The sequence below is a fragment of the Bos mutus genome, chromosome 22, assembly GCF_027580195.1.
Source record: "Bos mutus isolate GX-2022 chromosome 22, NWIPB_WYAK_1.1, whole genome shotgun sequence".
Lineage (NCBI taxonomy): Eukaryota > Metazoa > Chordata > Mammalia > Artiodactyla > Bovidae > Bos > Bos mutus.
This window is the reverse complement of record NC_091638.1, coordinates 69761434-69782445: the sequence shown is the minus strand read 5'-3', so window position 1 is coordinate 69782445 and position 21012 is coordinate 69761434. Positions and strand designations below refer to the sequence as shown.

General features: G+C 44.9%; 1 protein-coding gene across 3 annotated transcripts in view; it reads right to left on the bottom strand.

Annotated features, from left to right (window-relative positions):
• PLAAT3 (phospholipase A and acyltransferase 3) overlaps window positions 1–17728 on the bottom strand; it is a 32269-nt gene extending 14541 nt beyond the window's left edge. Inside the window, exons 1-2 of one of the 3 annotated variants that reach the window (XM_005894148.3) lie at window positions 17614–17728; window positions 17064–17141 (exon numbers count right to left, since the gene is read on the bottom strand). In XM_005894148.3, coding sequence (XP_005894210.1) covers window positions 17064–17078 — 15 coding nt within the window. In that variant the 5' untranslated portion in view covers window positions 17079–17141; window positions 17614–17728. Of the gene's footprint in view, window positions 1–17063; window positions 17142–17355; window positions 17497–17578 lie in introns of those variants that run through there. The other 2 variants (XM_070359634.1, XM_070359632.1) reach the window with 2 other exon arrangements.
• Window positions 17729–21012: the final 3284 nt, after the last annotated feature.

Sequence of the window (21012 nt, the reverse complement as noted above, 5' to 3'; positions counted from 1 at the left end):
AGCCCTCTGTCCTTCCCCCCTCACCCCTTGCTCTGGGGGGCTGTCCACATCCCACCTCCAAATTCTGGCCTGACTGAGAGATTCCATCAAAGATGAGTAGGGAGTGTGGACTCCCCTGGGATAGCAATGATGAGCAGTGGGAATAGCCCATCACCACTCTACAGTGGCTGTGAAGCAGGGTCAAGGGCAGTTCATTTCTATTTATAGAAGCACTAAAACTGCCAAGAAGCATCCCATGTGGCAGGAAGTATACAGACAAATCATGTTGTCTTATTGCAGCAACTATAATTTATCTTCCCAGAAAAAGGCACCCAGACCTTACTGAGAATCTATTTCAGAACACTGGACAATGGTTACAACTTACAAATCCCATTTGTTTTCCAAAACAAAAGAGGAAAATGTATATTAATTGTTGAGTAAGAGTTCGGAGGTTTTCAAGGATCCCCAGAAGGGAACTTAACTGGCATTTCCAAGAATAAGCCAGGACATAAAGGCAAGGCAGAGACCCAGCCCTCAGGGAGCCTAAAGATTAGAAAAGGAGACATTTTGGACTTGAGTAATATGAGGGCTTCCCTGATGGCTCATACGTTAAAGAGCCTGCCTGCAGTGCAGGAGACACAGGTTTGATCCCTCGGTCAGGAAGATCCCCTGGAGAAGGGAACGGCAGCCCACTCAAGTATTCTTGCCTGAGATTTCCATGGACTGAGGAGCCTGGTGGGCTACAGTCCATGGTGTCGCAAAAAGCCGGACACAACTGAGCAACTAACATTTTCACTTAATATGCTGTCGAGCAATAAGCAGCCAGTAGATACGCAGACCCAAGGAGCTCACTGTATCCCAAGCAAATCACAATGAAAGAAGACCTATGCAGAGAAACATGTTTACTATACACACACACACACACACACACACACACACACAGAGCAACAAAAATATCTACGAAGAAACTCAGACTCTGTAACACTGAATACTGATGCTAAGTGAAAAAAGCCGTACCAAAAATCCACATACAGTAAAAATTTACATACTGTGTGATTCCACTTATATGTCATTCCATAATAGCCATCACTATGGGACAGGAAAGTAATCCATGATTGCCAGGGCTACAAGGGGTGGACAAGAAAGGGGTATGAGGGAATTTTGGAGCAACGAAAGTTTCTGTACTATTCTGTATTTGATCATGGTGAATGGTTACTCAATTGTATGTGTTTATCAAAACCCATTGAACTGAACACCAAAGGGAGTAAATTCGACCTTAATTTTTTAATTAATAAAATTTTTTAACTTTGAAAAATGGATATCTACAATTTGAAAGCAAAAAGTCTGTGATTTTTTTAATAATCATATTGCCTTTCTCTTATAAAAGGCAAAAGGCACATATTTCCAAATACTCACTAACTTCAAACATGCCACCACTCAAAGAAACTTCTTTTTAAAAATGATCTAAAAGGTGATGGATTCACCCACGGGACCCTGTGCACCAGTGAGAAGCAAGGATTCGATGTTCACTTGACGACACGGACAATCTTAGCTACAGTGCTGAGTGGAAAAACGAAGACTGAGCTCTGCAAAATACCACTTATATAAATTAAAGACAATCACACACAAGCCAATAATACATGTCTTATCAGAACCATACCCAAAAAATTATTTTTAAAAAGCAACAACAAAAGAATCTCAAAAACACACACATCATTTTAAAAATTAAAGAGCACATATTAAACATATTAGGATGCTAGCTAACCATTCGGAAGATGGAGAGAAAAATTATGATACAATGGAACTTAAAAGTCAACAGAAGACAAGGGGTCTTGCAAGGACCAATGAGGACAGGTTGCCATGATCACAAGACATGAATAATTCACACTCTTTCACTAAACTCTAACTGGAGAAACAACTGCTTAATGATACACACAGCCAACTGTGCTGAATCAAAATTTAAAACTCAAGAAATCGTGTTATATATTTGAAATATGAGAACTACAGTCCTTGGGCCCGTTGTGTGCCTCTGCTTATTTTCATCTGCTGGCAAAGAATAATGTTTACATTTTTTAATGGTTGGGGGAAAAGTCAAAAGAAGAATATATTGTGACACAAGAAATTATATGAAATTCAAACTCCAGCGTCTATAAAGTTTTATTGGCACACAGCCATCCCCATCATTTACGTTGTGGCCAATGTTGTTTTCTCTCTATGGCAACAGAGACCAGACATAATAAAATGTTCCCTCTCTGGTCCTTAAGTTTGGATCAAAAGTGATCCATCCCACACTTGGCTTGATCCCCAGCTCTAAAATCTAGTGGTATGCTATGCCAGGTGGTTCTTCCCCCAGGAACAGGTGAGCCAGCAGGAAGCCAGCAATTCTCCCGAGCGCAGTAACCCGGGCTCTCCCACACGACACAGGCAATGACAATGGCAAAGCTGAGACTCTGTGCCCACGGGATTTCAGAACAAAAAGTCTTTATCCTCTCCACAAAAGCACAGCTTATAATGAGCTGTGTAACAGCCATTTTCCTTAGCAAGCAAATGGGGAACAATGTCTGGCCTCTGCAATTCATATTGGAAAAACAACCTAGATGACCATTAACAAGGACCAGCGAAATAAATTATCTTATATGTGTATGTATTTATAGCCAATAGAGAGAACAGGTTGGTTTTACATGAGCAGACATAGAAGCAATCGAAAAGATAAGTTGGAAAACATTATCCCATTTTTGTTTAAAAAACATCATTGTGACATATGATATTGCTTTTATGTGAAATCTAAAACTAGGCTACAAATAAACTTATCTACAAAACAGAAATAGAGTTACAGATGTAGGAAATAAACTTATGGCTCTGGGGGGAGGGGAGTATGGAGAGAGAAACTGGAAGATTGCGACTGACACATACACAGCACTGTATATAAAATAGATAACTAATAAGAACCTACTGTATAGCACAGGGAATTCTACTCAGTACTCTGTAATGGCTTATATGGGAAAAGAATCTAAAAGAGTGGGTATATGTATACATATAACACATTCACTTTGCTGTATACCTGAACTAACAAAACACTGTGAGTCAACTATACACCTATAAAAATTATTTTTTAAAAAAAATTGTACACTTATAAGCAAAACATATTATACACTATGTATGAGCTACAGAAAATACATCAAACTGTTATATACTATATACAGGGGGGATTGGGATTCAGAGACTTTTACATTTTATATTATTTTATTATTTTTAATCAATGTGAATTACTTTTATGATAAAAATTTTTAATAATTTTAGATGGGAAAAAAATCCTTCATACTGATGACCTTGCAGTTTTTTAATTGGAAAAGGTGAATATTCTCTGTCACCAAAACCTCTTAAAACCATCTTGCATTTGAAGCCTGTAAATATTCCCATGTTAATAATGCTTAAAAATCATTAACATTTGAATGTATCAATAACACTTAAAACCACAAAAATAAAACCTAAAATAATACGGTAGATATATCTCAGATCTTAGAATAGAGAAAGACATTCTAAAGATAGAGTCCAAAGAAAAAGGCATAAAGTAAAAGATTGAAAGTTTTTATAGGTTTCCATGGTGGCTCAGTGGTGAAGAATCCACCTACCAATGCAGGAGACACAAGTTTGATCCCTGATCCAGGAAGATCCCACATGCCTTGGAACAATTAAACCTGTGTGCCAACACTATTGAGCCTGTACTCTAGAGCCCAGGCACCACAACTACTGAAGCCCACGCACCCTAGAGCCCAGGCTCGGCAACAAGAGAAGCCTCTGCAACTAGAGCAGACCTCGCTCATCGCAACTAGAGGAAAACCCTCGCAGCAATGAAAACCCAGCACAGTCAAAAATAAATAAATAAATAATAAACATTTGGGGAAAAAGTTTTTATGATTGAAAAAAATGTTAAAGTTCTTATTTAAACTTTCTATCATTGCCTATTATGTTCACACTCCCTCTTAAGAGAAAATGACCACCCACAATCCCGACGGCCCCGGCAGCCATATTTTATACCACGTGACCACTGCAGACCAGCCTCCACCAGCTGGACTAGAAAAAGGCACGGATCCCAAGCAGGTCAGTGCCCTGTGATCCTCCATGGTCCTCTCTCTCTCACTCTCAAAAAGTTGAATCAAGTAATTTTAAAAACTAGCTTTTGACACAAGAGCCAAAATTGAAAAATCATGACATGGAGCAGACAAGAGAGACCCCAGTGAAGCACAGGCCAAACCAAGGGTTGGAGTTCTCACACCCACTCTGACCAAGCAGAAGACCCCTGTGGACAGTGGGAGAGAAAGAAGCAGGCGCATCAAGAACAGCTAGCCGGGTCACGCCATGGGTGGAGCACTGAAAGTAACAGTGAAGTCGTGCCCGACTCTTTGCAACCCCATGGACAGTAGCCTGCACCAGGCTCCTCCGTCCATGGGATTTTCAAGGCAAGAGTACTGGAGTGGGTTGCCATTTCCTTCTCCAGGGAATCTTCCCAACCCAGGGATCAAACCCAGGTCTCTCACACTGTAGACAGACGCTTTACCGTCGGAGCCACCAGGGAAGTAGAGATGCACAAATTTCAGCTGTGGAGGGCCTGGAATCACCGTGATCCTGAACTGCCTCCCAGCCCCTGGGAGGCCCAGCTTTATTATAGCTCCTGTACTTAGGCTTTCCCCTTACCCCTCTCCATGTGTCTTTAGAATAAAGCTTCTTTACTTGAGCTAGCTTAAGTGGGCTGCTTGTAATCAAAACAGCCAGACCAGAAAATTCTGTGCATTAAAAAAACCACAGACAAACTACCAGTGACTAACTGGAAGAAAATGACAGCCTTAATATATAAAGAATTTTCATGAATCAAGAAAAAATTTAAACACTGAAACAAAAAAAAATGGAGACAGGGTATAATAAATAATTTTTAAAAGAGAAATATATATTACCACTAACACAAGAAAACTTATTCTATCTCAACAGTAATCAAATAAAAGTAAATTAAAAATGATTCAGGGGTAATACTAAATATAAGAAAAGATGCAGGTAAACAGGTACCCTCAGTCACTGTTGATAGGAGTATAAATCAGTACAACTTTTCTGAAGGTCAATTTGGCAATTTATATCACTAACCTTAAAAATGGGCTTCCAGGCAGCGCTAGTGGTAAAGAACCTGCTTGCCAGTGCTGGAGACGTAAGAGACATGGGTTGGATCCCTAGGTCTGGAAGATCCCCTGGAGGAGGGCATGGCAACCCACTCCAGTACTTTGGCCCAGAGAATCCCTTGGACAGAGGAGTCTGGCAGCCTACGGTCCATAGGGTCGCAAAGAGTCAGACACAACTGAAGCAACTTAGTATGCATGCTTGCACACAACCTCAAATATATTCATATTCTCTGACTCACATCTTTATAGACCAACTCTTAATAATAATCTGAAATGCCTACAAAAGATGTCACAAACTCACATCTAATGATAAAACGTTAGAAACCTAAATATTCTACATAAAGATACTAGCTAAATTCTGCCATATTTATATAGTATACTGTACAGTTATGTTTTAAAAGAATACTTAAGGACAAGAAATATCCATAATATAATGGTTAATAAAAAAGCTTTACAATCAAGGATAACTTAATTTTTTAAGTTTAAAAATAAAACCTTTATGGAGAAGGAAATGGCAACCCACTCCAGTATTCTTGCCTAGAGAATCCTGTGGACAGAGGAGCCTGGTGGGCTGCTGTCCATAGTGTCGCATAGAATCGGACACAACGGAAGCGACTTAGCATGCATGCCTTGGAGAAGGTAATAGCAACCCATTCCGGTATTCTTGCCTGGAGAATCCCAGGGACAGAGGAGCCTGGTGGGCTGCCGTCTCTGGGGTCGCACAGAGTCAGACACGACTGAAGCAGCTTAGCTGTGGCAACAGCAGTGCCACAAAGTGAAAATATAGGTCACTAACTACAAACCACCAAACGGTTCCATTTCCACTTAAACCAAGGTCGTACACTTTATGTCTGAACTTTTTTTATTTTTTGTCTTCATTCATATCTTGGTAGTTTTCCCTGCTTTCCAATAAAGTTCTTCTATGAGGGCAAAAAAAAAAAAAAAAACCTTTACACAAAATGGTATTTTTTAAACTTTGTTTCAAAAGGAAAACCAACACATTAAAAAAAAAAATTGTGGAAATACACCAAAATGTAAACAGTGTTTATTACTAGGTGGTGGAATTTGGGATATTAATTTCCTTTTTAATTCTTTTCTAGTTTTCCAAAAGTGTAAATACATATATATTTGCTTTAGAATCAGAAAACAATGTAAGATTTGATAAACATCAGTGTGCTCAATCTGGGGTAATCCCTACAATTACTATTATGTAACAAAATAAATACACAAAAGACTAGAAAGATATATACCAACATCCTAACAGATTCCCTCCAGGTGCTCGAGCTAAGGGTGGTTGTTGTGATTATTTTGTTTCCTTCTATTTTTCTGCATTTTCCAGCTTTTCTGCAATGAGCATTTTTAAGTTTATAGCATACTTTCCAACTTTATAATTTCTCCACTTTATTATGAAGATTTTTCAAGTGCTCAAAATTGAAAGCAGTTTTTAGTGAACATATACCCACCACCTAGATTCTACCACTGTGTTACTGTATGTACTTTATCACAAATATGTCCACCTATTCATTCCAACTGCATATATCTTTACACTCCTCTTACGTCTGTGAAAGGCAGACATAAAGCACTGGGGCGTCCAGGACAATGGCAACAGTGCCAGCAGCAGTAAAACAAGCATGTGACATGCTCTCACGCTGACGGGCTCCAGAACTCACTGGGTTCCTGACTCCAAGCCTCCAGCCTTTATCCCGAGCTGTGGTCTCAGACCCGAGCCTTGCCCAAATTACAGGAGAGGAGGCTGCCAGCATGCGTGCAGAATCACCCTGCCCTTAACAAACACCCTCTCCCACCTCAGGGAAGTGATGTAACTGGTCAATGATACCCTTTGAGAATTCTTTCCCCTTGGGGATGCTCACCTCTGCCTGGGAGGGTCAAAGGACTCATACATTTGCTCATTCACTTAACACAGGCTCAAAGAGCCGGATACCTGGACTATGCCCATGAACAAAGCCAAGATAGCCATCTTCACAGAGCTCTTGTTCAGTATCAGAGAGAGAGAGAAATTCTTCAAATGCATTTAAAGCCTCAGTGTGGGTGCGCTTAGTTGCTCAGTTGTGTGCGACCCTTTGTGACCCTGTAGACTGTAGCCCGCCAGCCTCCTCTGTCCGTGGGATTCTCCAGGCAAGAATACTGGAGTGGGTGGCTATTCCCTTCTCCAAGGGATCTTCCTGATCCAGGGATCAAACTCGGATCTCCTGCATTGCAGGAGGATTCTTTATCGTTTGAACCACCAAGGAAGCCCCAGTAAATGATGATATCTAATAGAAGAGATATCAAATAAAAACAAAAAGAAAGAAAAGGTAAGACAAGATTAAGTGGTCTGGATTGCAATGTGGTGGGCGGGGGTGGGGGGGGAGGACGCAGGCTGCAACAGTCTAAGGGTGTCAGGGAAGGCAGAGAGTGGGCCCCACAGATGCCAGGAACATCCAGGCCAAGGGGACAGCCTGAGCAAAGGCCCCAGGTAGGCGTGTGTTTGAGGAACTTCCGGGAGGCCAGAGTGGCTGGAGTGCAGCGGGAAGGAGGAGAGGGTAGGATGGAAGATGGAGAGAGAAGCTGATGCCTCAGCCAAGATGGGGACAGCAGGGCATGAGAAATAATGGATTCTAGACTTCTTTGAAGGTAGACTCAACAGGATTTGCAGTTGCGATGAGGGAGGGTTTGAAGGAAAGAGGAGTGAAACGTTACTTCAAGGTTTCCAGGAGGCTGAATGGGCAGGCTGCTGGCGGGGAGGGTACCCTGGGGTGAAATGTCCACCTGGAGCCGGGCAGCTGCAATGTGTGAGTCTGGAGGTCAAAGGAGCGGTCTGGGGTGAAGGTCACTGCCGATCTTTAGAACAGCTCCTATTGGGAGTTGGAGGCAAAAACCTGGCTGAAATGGGTATAAGAGAGACCAGGAGGAGAGGACATCCTCCTGGGAAAGGCAGCACCTGAGATTTTTGTTGAAGTCTTGAAAAATGAAGGGGAGCATGTATTTAAACCCAAATCCTGCACTTTTTTTTTTTTTTGGCACACCATGTGGCAAATGGGATTTCCTGACCAGGGATCAAACCTGTGCCCTCTGCTGTGGAAGTGCTGAGTCTTAACCACTGGACTGCCAGAGAAGTCCCCGAAATCCTTCACTCTTAACCCTCAGACTCTGCTGCAATCAGAGGAGGCAGAAAAGCAGATAGATGGAAAGCAGACAGAAGGAGACAGGTGAACAGGGGTGGGGGCAGACAGGAGCAAAAGCACAGCGGTGTGGGCATCTCAGGGCAACCTTAGGGTTGGGTCAGAAGCAGGATGGACCCCAGGCCTGCCGTTTTTTTTTTTTTTAAGCCTCCAGGTGATTCTACTGTGCAGCCCAGAGGGAGAACCACAGGAGAGGGTGTCCGTAGGGCAGAGAAGGCTAGACAGAGAGGGGCAGTCGTACCTCATTTTGCAGTTGGGGAAACTGAGACTAAGGTCACTTACCCAGGGTCAGCCCTTAAGTAGCCAATCAGGAACCTGAACCGCCACCTCGTCCCCACCACAAGGAGGAGGGACACCGCCCAGCCCTCTAGCAGAATTCGTCATCTGCCCCTGCATGATAACCCACATTCACTCCTGAAACTCAGAGCCAGTGTGAGACCCTCAGGTGCGGGCACTGCACAGGACCAGAGGGGAAAGGAAAGGCACTTCCAGAAGAATTCTCATCCCAAGGGTTGAAACAAAGCAAAAGGAATATTTTTCTTTCATTCAAGACCACTATATGCCTTCCAGTCCACCCACACTCAGCCCCATTTAGCCCCCTTGTCAGAAGTTTGCAGTCTGTTTTTTTTTAATTAATTTATTTTTTATTGAAGGATAATTGCTCTACAGAATTTTGCTCTTTTCTGTCAAACCTCAACATGAATCAGCCATAGGTATACATATATCCCCTCCCTTTCGAACCTCCCTCCCGTCTCCCTCCCCATCCCACCCCTCAAGGTTGACACAGAGCCCCTGTTTGAGTTTCCTGAGCCACACAGCAAATTCCTGTTGGCTATCTATTTTACATATGGTAGTGTAAGTTTCCATGTTACTCTTTTCATACATCTCACCCTCTCCTCCCCTCTCCCCATGTCCATAAGTCTATTCTCTATGTCTGTTTCTTCATTGTCGCCCTGTAAATAAATTCTTCAGTACCACTTTTCTAGATTCCATATATATGTGTTAGAATACAGTATTTATCTTTCTCTTTCTGACTTACTTCACTCTATATAATAGGTTCTAAGTTCATCCACCTCACCAGAACTGACTCAAATGTGTTCTATGGCTGAGTAATATTCCATTGTGTATATGTACCACAATTTCTTTATCCATTCATCTGTCGATGGACATCTAGGTTGCTTCCATGTTCTAGCTATTGTAAATAGTGCTGCAATGAACAATGGGATACATGTGTCTCTTTCAATTTTGGTTTCTTCAGGGTATATGCCTAGGAGTGGGATTGCTGGGTCATATGGTGGTTTTATTCCTAGTTTTTTAAGGAATCTCCATACCATCTTCCATAGTGGCTGTATCAATTTACATTCCCACCAACAGTGCATGAGCGTTCCCTTCTCTCCACATCCTCTCCAGCATTTATTGTTTGTAGACTTTTTGGTGAGGGCCATTCTGACCAGTGTGAGGTGATATCTCATTGTAGTTTTGATTTGCATTTCTCTAATAATGAGTGATGTTGAGCATTTTTCATGTGTTAGCCATCTGTATGTCTTCTTTGGAGAAATGTCTGTTTAAATCTTTTTCCCACTTTTTGATTGGGTTGTTTGTTTTTCTGGTATTGAGTTGTATGAGCTGTTTGTATAATTTGGAAGTTAATCCTTTGTCAGTTGTTTCATTTGCTATTATTTTCTCCCATTCTGAGGGTTGTCTTTTCACCTTGCTTATAGTTTCCTTTGCTGTGCAAAAGCTTTTAAGTTTAATTAGGTCCCACCTGTTTACTTTTGTTTTTATTTTCATTACTCTAGGAGGTGAGTCATAGAGGATCTTGCTTTGATTTATGTCATCGAGTGTTCTGCCTATGTTTTCCTCCAAGAGTTTTATAGTTTCTGATCTTACATTTAGGTCTTTAATCCATTTTGAGTTTATCTTTGTGTATGGTGTTAGGAAGTGTTCTAATTTCATTCTTTTACATGTAGCTATCCAATCTTCCCAGCACCATTTATTGAAGAGGCTGTCAATGTTGGTTTTTTTTTAATGAAATATTTCAGGAGTACAAAAAAATACAGAAAGTAGGCTAGTGAGCATGACTTCTGTGTTTAAATCAGGATGCATTTGGTTTTTAGAAACTGCATACTGATTACAGCCTTGGGGCTCTGAAGCCATACAGCCAGGGTTCAAGTTCCAGTTGTACTACTTATTAACTGAGTAGCCTTGGGCACCGTTACCTAACTCCCAGCCTCAGTTCCCTCAGCTCTAAGAGAAGGGTAATTAGGGCACATGATTCAGGAGACTGTCCTGAGGATCACATGAGTTAGTATCTGTAAAGCAAACACTACCTGGTACACAGGCATGTGCTCAGTCGCTGCAGTAGAGTCTGACTCTTTGCAACCCCATGGACTGTACCCCACCAGGCTCCTCTGTCCATGGGATTCTCCAGGCAAGAATACTGGAGTTGGAATTGAAAGAGACACGTGTACCTCAATGTTCATCACAGCACTGTTTACAATAGCTAGGACATGGAAGCAACCTAGATGTCCATCAGCAGATGAATGGATAAGAAAGCTGTGGCACATATACACAATGGAGTATTACTCAGCTAATAAAAAGAATGCATTTGAGTCAGTTCTAATGAGGTGGATGAAACTGAAGCCTATTATACAGAGTGAAGTAAGTCAGAAAGAAAAACAGCAATACAGTATATTAACGCATATATATGAAATTTAGAAAGATGGTAACAACGATCCTATATGCAAGACAGCAAAAGAGACACAGATATAAAGGACAAACTTTTCAACTCTGTGGGAGAAGGCGAGGGTGGGATGATTTGAGAGAATAGCATTGAAACATGTATATTATCATATGTGAAATAGATGACTAGTCCAAGTTTGATGCATGAAACAGGGCACTCAAAACCAGTACACTGGGACAACCCTGAGGGATGGGATGGGGAAGGAGGTGGCGGGGGGGGGGGTTCCAGATGTACACCCATGACTGATTCATGTCAATGTATGGCAAAAAACACCACAATATTGTAAAGGAGCTAGCCTCCAATTAAAATTTAAAAATTAATTAAAAAAAAAAAATACTGGAGTGGGTTGCAATGCCCTCCTCCAGGGGACCTCCTGACTCGGGGATAGAACATGTGTCTCCTACATTGGCAGGTGGGTTCTTTACCACTAGCGCCACCTGGGAAGCCCTGGGAAATAGGTAGCGTTCTGTAAATGGCAGTTTTTGCTGCCACTGTTCTTGGGGGTGTTTTTATTATTCTTGATTTGGAAGGTTCATAGACAGCTCCAGGATCAACTGGAGACATTCTGGAGGCTGTGAAACCCAGCCAGAGAGGAAGTTCTCTTTGTTCCCAAATCACATGCTGTGGTGAGTGTGGAAATCCCTCATCTCACCCACTCCATTTCTGATACTCTGGGGAAACCCTCGAGAGGCACATAATTTAAAACAAAAGTAAAATCCTGAAGTCTGGAGAGGGTGCTGAGAACGGATTTTGCTGGCAGAGAGTTGGGAGTTTTAATGCAAAGACTTTAGGAAGAAAAGAAACCCCGGAGGAGCCCACCCTCAACACTGTCTGTCTGAGACTGCATTTTCAGAAGCAGAACCCAGTCCACCTGAGACTGAGGCCCCTTTGCTCTATTGCGGTGTGACCTTCAGGAATCACTTAACCTCTCTGAGCTTCTACAGCAGATTTTGTGTCAGGAATAATGAGATAATGGGGGTGAGAACTCTAAAAACCACTTAATACCTGTTAGAGAGTCCCAAACTCATGCCCCAGGCTGGGTGGGTGCAAGGAACTGGGTGAAGGGGGAGGCCAGACTCCCCAGCTTCAGGCCCAGCAAGAAGATAGAGGAGGGGCTGGGTTGACTCATAACCTGTTCCCTCCCAGCCTCTGGGAGAGGGACAGTGGCAGCTTCAGTCAGGCACCAGTCCAGCCCCAGCAGCCCAAAGGTCATGGGTATTCTGAAAAGGAGGCAAAACTCATTTGCCTTCCCAGGCTCTTGAGCCCCACAAGCCCCAGACCTGTTCCACATGTTGAACTTCAGCCCACGGGAAACGACTTCCCCTGAACTCATCTGGGAACCACCACGGCTGCCACCAGGCACCCCTCAGGGTTTTCACAAGTTACTTGGAATCCTTACAGCAGCCCCATTTTAACCACCAGAAAACAGCTCAGAAATAGAAAGTAACTTGCCCAAGAGAACTCCTGAGAAGTGGTGCCAGGGGGCTTCACTGCTGGCTCAATGGTAAAGAATCCACCTGCCAATGCAGGAGTCATGGGTTCAATCCCTGATCCGGAAAGATCCTACATGCCATAGAGCAACTAAGCCCATGCCCCACAGCTACGGAGTCTGTGCTCTAGAGCCCAGGGGGCCTCAACTACTGAAGCCCACCTGCCCTAGAGTCTGTGCTCCGCAACAAGAGAAGCCGCAGCAACAAGGAGCCCACAAACTGCAACTGGAGACCAGGCCCCACTCGCCACAACTAGAGAAAAGCCCACGCGGCAACGAAGACCCAGCACAGCCAAAAATAAATTCATTAACTAAATTATTTTTAAAAAGAAGTGATGCCAGGATTACACTACAGGTCTTCCTGAACCCAAAGGCCAAGTTCTTTTCGCTGCACCCAGTAATTCACATGAAGCTTCTGACATCTGCTCACCACCCCCACGGTGAGTTTTGCCCACTGCTTCACTGTGTTCTAGGCCTACAAGGCCCTTGACTGTTTGCTAGCAAATTCCTATTCATCCCTCATGTCTCCGCCTCCTCAGCGCCTCCCCCTGACTTCCCTGCGGAGAGTGTTTATCAGCCACAGCCCGGTTTGTCTATAATGATGACTATAATTGTCTGGCTGAGCCCCGGGGAAAGGAGAAATCAGTTTCCCTGCCCAGCCCACCAGCTGCACTGGGCAGCCAGCCAGGCACATACAACGTTCTCAGCAGAAGTTTGTGGGCTAGAGGAACACTCTGCTTCCTGCTCAAGCCCCTCCACAGTGCAGATGAACCCCTGCCCTGCCTGAAGCATCTGCTTCTCCCTCCTCCCCTTTGCACCTTAACTAGCTCCACAGAGATCTGTTAGGATGTCAGGCAAACCTCGAGGGTGGTGAAGAGGTCCATAAGAGAGTCTCAAGTCAGAGCCCAGAGCAAGCCCATCAATTTCTGCATATCTGCAGGCAGGAATAGAGATGCAGATGTGGAAAACAGACTTGTGGGCACAGGAGGGGCAGGAGAGGGTGGGACGAATTGAGAGAGTAGCACTGACATGCATATACTGCCATGTGTAAAATAGAAAGCTAGCGGGAAGCAGTTTGTAGCGTGTGAAACTCAGCTCAGGGCTCTGTGATGACCTAGAAGGTGGGATGGGAGTAGGGGTGGGAGAGAGGTTCCAGAGGGAGGGGATGTGTGTATACTTATAGCTGATTCATGTTGTTGTACAGCAGAAACCAACACAACACTGTAAAGCAATTATCCTCCAGCTTGAAATAAATTTTTTTTTAAATTTCTGCATGTCTGGAGCCTCAGATGCCCTCTGGATCTTCACTTACCCAGCAGCAGCTGCTCAACAAGCCACGGGTTTAAGGACAAGGTGCATGGAGAAGGGAAGGCAAAGCTCTTGGACCACGCCTCCTAAGCAAATGTATTAATAGAACACAGTGGCACTGACCTGGAGGCCTCAGGACTGGACTGAAGGGCTTGGAGAAACGTGGGCCATATGGTAGACATGCAGCCTCTCCAACCCAGGGAGATCCAGGGATCTTCTATTGGAATAACTAACAATTGTCAAATCCTAAGAGCCAGGCTTCCCAGGTGGCTCAGTGGCAAAGAATCTGCCTGCCATACAGGAGATGTGGGTTTGATCCCTGGGTTGGGAAGATCCCCTGGAGAAGAGAATAGCAACCCACTCCAGTATTCTTGCCTGGGAAATCCCATGGACAGAGGAGCCTGGCAGTCTATAATCCATGGAGTTGCAAAGAGTCGGACACGACAAAGCACACACACACACACATACACACACACACACATACACACACACACACACAAGAGCCAGGCAGTGGCACACATAGAGTAGGAAAGTGCACCCATCCTCTGGGTGCAGACAAATAGGTGAGAGTTGTCCATAGAGAATTTTAAAACAACAAGACATACCAAGAATCAGTCTGCTGTTTATTATCGCCATATGGCGACACTTTTAAACAGTATCAGTGATAATGGTCTAAGTTCTAATTCATCCAATTCCTGCGGAGGAGCCTGGTAGGTTTCAGTCCATGGGGTCGCTAAGAGTCGGACACAACTGAGTGACTTCATTTTCACTTTTCACTTTCCTGCATTGGAGAAGGTAATGGCAAACCCACTCCAGTGTTCTTGCCTGGAGAATCCCAAGGACGGCAGAGCCTGGTGGGCTGCTGTCTATGGGGTCACACAGAGTCGGACACGACTGAAGCAACTTAGCAGCAGCAGCAGCATGCGAGCTTTAAGTAAGCACACATTCCTATTCTTTGAAAAGTTTAGTTTTCTATGTGGAAGTCTAATCAGAGAACACCTAGCTATACAGTGAACCTCCAACACACACAGACTCAGCTCCATGTGTCTGCTCCTACAGTAAATTCTGAATGGCTCAGAATGGTTCAAGTTCGCTTTCAGGACAATTTGGGCTACCAATCCCTCCCTACATTTTCCTGTGTTTAAACAGAAGACAAGCATCTGTGCTCCCAGCACCAGAAGAAAAGAGACTAAAAGAGAAGTATCTGAAAGTCTAAATCAATTTCTCTGGGAACTAAACTCTCATTCTAAAGCAATGGATTAAATAAGTGTCAAAGTTCACCATCATTCAGCCATTCTCTCTGATTTTTGCCAAAGAAGAAAATCTTGGGAGAATTTTACCAAATAAAATAAAAACTTATGATGGGTTTTCTGGTGAAGATGTTTTAGTCAAAATGTTTTAAATGTGGATATATTTAAAAGCCACTAGAACGGATAAACAATGAAGTCCTACTGTATAGCACAGGGAACTATGGTTAATATCCTGTGATAAGTTATAATGGAAAAGAACATTAAAAAGAATATATGTGAGTGTATATATATATATATAACTGAATCACTGTGTTGTACAGCAGAAATGAACACATTATAAATCAACTATACCCCAATAAAATAAATTTTAAAAATAAAAATAAAAAATCAGAAATTCCCTAGTAGTCCAGTGCTTAGGACTCTCTGATCTTATCTCACTGCCTAGAGCCTGAGTTGTACCCCTGGTCAGGGAACTAAATCCCACAAGCTGAACGGCACAGACAAAAAACAAAACAAACAAAAAACCTAGAGATCAACAAACATAAATAAAATTTAAAATAAAAGCCACTAGAATTAATTTTTTAAGACATAGGCAGCATTGCAGTTTCTGGAATTTATTACAAAATGGGATTTTTATGAATCTCTGACAAACCGATTCTAATGTTTAAGGCTATTCCTATTTGTATATCTGTTGTTTCATATGAGAGAAACTTTTGAAAGTAATAAACAGTGTTCTTCGATCAACTGTGAGCCAAGATAGATTGACAAGTCTGCCTCTACTGAGAGTTGCATATGCAAAGAAGATCAGTTTTGTCAAAGTCAAGGACAACTTTTCAGAAAAAGTTCCAAAACAGAAACTATAATGTTGTCATTATTCATGACTATAACCAACCTAACTATAAGAACAAGTTTTCTTCTAAATTACATTAATGCAACTAAAAACTATTAACCCATTACTTCTATTTTTCTCTATAACATCTACCCTACTTTTCAATTTTTATTTTTTCACTGGCATGATTTCAAATGCAAAGCTCAACAGAAGCAACTTTACTGTGTTTCTTTTCCAGCCATTACTAATATTTATTTCATGATTATTACTGAAAATAATATTGTTAGATAAGGAAGAGGGATGTTTTTAAATGACCACTCCCGGCATCAAATATGCCAGGTACACCCTAATACCATGGGCTGCCTTAAGCTCTTTACACGGATTAAACCATAATCATAATCAGAACAACGAATTACAGGTGAGCACTTAATATGTGTGCAAAGCACTGTTGTGAGCACTTCAGAAGTATTAAGTCACATAATCGTCACTCTGGGATGGGAAATGTGATCAAAGTGCCACAGCTAGGGAACAGGATGGTGAACATGACCCTAGGGGTGTCTTCCTCAAAAGGCGGGCTCAGAACCTCTCTGCAGTGGGTCCTGATAGGTTGAAAGGAAGCATGTACTAAGCCCCTTTATGATTTCTGAACCACATCACAGATTAGAAATAGGGAGAGTGAAAGTTGGGAAACTCCCGGCAGGGCGCCATGAAGTGTCTCAGCTGAGGCCAGGAAAACGCCCCTGTGGTCAAACCCAGGCGGTGGGGGCGGGGTGGGCTGCAGCAGGTGCAGCCCAGACATCGTGCTCCAGGAGCCCTTCCAGGTGCTCTGGTCTGACTCAGGAAGGCAGACAGGACCTTGGCGGAGCAAGTCCCTCCTTGCTGCCTCCCAGCTCCGCTTGGCCCTGCCTTCCACGGCTCCTGTTTCAGGCAAACAGGACCTGCCTACACAAGTACTCACTAAGACAACTCTAACCACTGACCGTCTCACGCCTGATGCCCACCCCACCGGCCAATGGAGGTGTGGCCCGCACATCCTCAAGGGCCCGTTCTCTGATGACTCAGACCGACCCAAACACGGCCCCCACCGCCAGCCCAGGCACGCCTGCCTTACTTACAAAGGGTGCGCGCATCTTCTTGGGTGATGGCGGCCCTCGATTTCAGGCTGGAGTTGACTTTATCAGCTGTGTAAATGCCTGAAGCAGGAAGGAGCGGGGAGTCACCGTCAGTAACAAGAAACCGCGTCCCCAAGACCCCAGGGGCCAGTGGCTTCTGGCGGAGGAGACCGTGCCCAGTTGATCTCCAAATTCTCCGGCCACGACCGGCTCACTCCATTCTAGTTCCTTGCCGGTCCCCTCCCAGCCCCTGCACCTGGCCATGAACCCTGGCAGGGCGGGCAGGAAGGTTCACCTGATACCGGAGAGGCTGGCGGTGCAGCGGCGGGGAGCGCGATCGGTGTCACCTGCCCCGGCGGCCGCGCCCCAGAAAGTCCGCGGCGCTGCGCGCGCGCGGCCCTTCCTCCCCAGCCGCTGCGCTCAGCTAAACCGAACTAATTTGTTTACTCCAGTCTCACCCAAGTTCTCCATCCCCCACACAGCCTGGGACACCGGGAGAGCCACCCCAAGCGTCTCACCCTCCTTAAGAGCTGGCAAGTACCGCTCCACCCACCTCGCGAACTTGGAAGGCAGTAGCGGCCTCCACCAGGAAAGGAACCGGTTAAATGGCCGCACAGTTCAGGCCAGCGTGAGGTCACTCGGCCCCTCCCCGTGTAACTAATTAGAGCCTCGCAGAGCTCACGCCCCAGGGCGACAGGGACAGCCTGCCCCGGCCTCTGGGGCAGACAGGCCAGGATGCTTTCCGCTCACCGCGAACCCTCTCTGCACACACTGCCCTGAGAAGAGGAGACCCCGGAACTCAGCTCGGGGCCACCCCCGCTCAATATTTTAAGATCTCATATACCTATCTATAGAGAAGGCGATGGCACCCCACTCCAGTACTCTTGCCTGGAGAATCCCATGGACGGAGGAGCCTGGTAGGCTGCAGTCCGTGGGGTCGCTAAGGGTCGGACACGACTGAGCGACTTCACTTTCACTTTTCACTTTCATGCATTGGAGAAGGAAATGGCAACCCACTCCAGTGTTCTTGCCTGGAGAATCCCAGGGACGGGGGAGCCTAGTGGGCTGCCGTCTATGGAGTCGCACAGAGTCGGACAGGACTGAAGCGACTTAGCAGCAGCAGCAGCAGCAGACCTATCTATACATATGGCCCTGCAGAGTAATCAGTTTGCTCATCCCCTCAAGTGGGCTTATCCTGTAGTTTAAAACTACCGTAGACCTCCGATATCCACGAGTTCTCTATCTGCCCTCTGCTGGGTAAAAAAATAAGGAGAGACAGAACTATGGATAAGCTGAGATTATTTTAGGGTTCTGGACTTCCTGTTTGGGGCATTCCCTGGGAATCTTGGAACACATCCTCTTAGGATAAGGGGGAACTGTATATTAAATTTTAAGGCCATTTAAAGGCAAGGGCCTAGCAGAGAGAAAGTATTTTTAACTATTGGTTCCCAAGCCATCAGATGTCCCCCAAATCTGGCACCAACCTGGCACATGGTAGGCCTTTCATGAGAAGGAAAGACCAAACACAGGCCCTTCTTATGCACTGGGCTGTGACCCTGCAGGGGTAAAAGTAGTTCTGGTCTATCACTATTTCCTGACCCTTCACCGCTGGCACTGAGCTTGGAATCAGGACTGTTGGCCAAATCCTGAACCTGGCTACCTACAGGGTCAAGAGCACCCTTCCCTCTCTGAGCCTCAGTTTGTTCATCTGCAAACTGGAGTGGTGATGATATTGTACAATATGTAAGATAATGTATAAAAATATACACAGCTTTGCTGTCAGATAGGCTTCTCAGGTGGCTCAAGTAGTAAAGAATCCACCTGCCGATGCAGGAGATATGGGTTTCATACCTGGGTCGCCTGGAGTAGGGAATGGCTACCAACTCCAATATTCTTACCCAGAAAATTCCATGGACAGAGGAGCCTGGTGAGCTACAGTCCACGGGGTTGCAGAGAGTCTGACAGGACTGAGCATGTACACAATGTAACAATAAAAATAGGTTCCCCAAAGGGAGAGCAACAGATGAAGCCAGGAATATAAAGTGGGAGCCTGATGTCTGGCCTGGGGCAAGTCCTCACTGGGGACCTGTTGGCTGTTGTTAACAGGAGTAAAGGTTATCCACAAACCAGCTTCCCAGCACGGAGGTCAGAGGCACTGAAATAAACACCAAAGTTTTAGTGCATACTACTCACCCAACAAATCGCATTATGTGTATTGAGCAAGAGATTATCTGTAAGACCGTCCAAACCCAGAATGGAAAGTTTTGGTTTTGAGGAAACCACACCTATTCCTGCCTCTCCTTAATCTATGCTTTCAATCAGCCCAGACATCACTTTTTCAGTTTTTTCTCCTCCACCCCCCCACCCGCCGCCACCCCGACTGTGCCAGGAAAAACAACATCCCTACTGAGGAGCAGGGAGGTCAGGAAGTGTAGTTTCACCTTTCACACAGCTCTCAAACGTGGAGCTCTCTAGCAAAGGCCCCAAGAGAGGTTACCACGTGTTGCCACCACCATCAGCAGCAAAGCAGTCCATCCTTAAGCCCCATTCCAAGTCCATCACCATGATGTGGGTGGACGGCCAAGTTCAAAACAGCCAGGACCAAACTGCTATCTGCCTATGAAGCCTCTTCCAGTTTTTTCTGCAGCCACCGCTATGGAGGCCCATCGTTCTTGTGACAGGTAGAAAATATTAATTTTTCATTATTTGCCATCTCTCCATTCTCTGCCTTCTGAGGGTTCTCCTCCAGGAGAATCCATTGTTGTGCTGTCTCTGAAGAAGGAGTAACTGAGAAAATGGCACAAGGTTACATGCCAAGAGGGCTTCCCTGGTGACTCAGCGATCAAAAATCCACCTGCAAAGAGTCCCTGGGTGGGGAAGATCCCCTGGAGGAGGAAATGGCAACCCACTCCAGTATTCTTGCCTGGGAAATCCCAAGGACAGAGGAGCCTAGTGGGGTACAGTCCATAGGGTCACAGAGTCGGACACAATTTGGCAACTACAGAACAACACGCAGAGCAGACCTAAGACTCTGCAGGGCTTCTGAGCAGGTGGGGCAGGTATGAGAAGCAAGGCCAGGGCAAGAGGAGAGCAGGAGGGGAGGAAGTGTGGGCAGACAAACCGCATTTAAGGGAGCAGAATCCACAGAGCATTACGTGACTTGAAAGCTCTGATGCGGAACAGCAACTCCAAACCAGATCACTCCTCAGGGAAAGGTACCCCACCAGCCAAGTGAATAGGTTTTTGATCTGTATCCAGGGCACTCGGGGCAGGTGATGTAAGTACACTGACTCTTGACAGTTCGCTTTGACCAGAAAAATCAGGCTTTTAGGAAAGGAAGGTGAAGTGTAACTTCCTCATGAATTGCCTAGGTCTGCAACCCCTCAGGCCCTACTTTAGAGGTGAAAACAAAGCCCTATTGAGAGGCCCTGAAGAGCTTCCACTAGTCAGTGTGCAGCATAACCACCTCTATTTCCCCTTAAAAGCACATTCCCGAGAAGTCCAGGCTCTCATTCCACTAAATGGCCAGTCTGGGGAACTGACAACTGCAGAGAACGTTTGCTTTTGTCCAACATTCTCTCATTTGGTGACTCTGCTTGGTTCTGGTGGAGCCACAAGTCACAGTACCCCCCATCACCCTGAGTAGGGACACACGTGACCTACATCTGGCTCATTATCATGCCCCAGCCCTCAAGGCAGCCAGGGACCCTGGAAGGAGCATATGACCCAAGGCAGACCAGTCAGAATCTTCCTCTAGGATGGAGGTTTGTATGTATATAAAATACACACAAACCTTGTAATAGGTAATGGGTCAAAGAGCCTCTTTCCTCTGGGGACAGTAAAGTGGAATGATGTAAGCCTGGAACCATATGTTCCTGCCCTCCCCAGCAGCATGGAAGAAATCTACAAGAGCAAATGATGCAGCCACTGCAAACAGGAAATAATAGTCCTG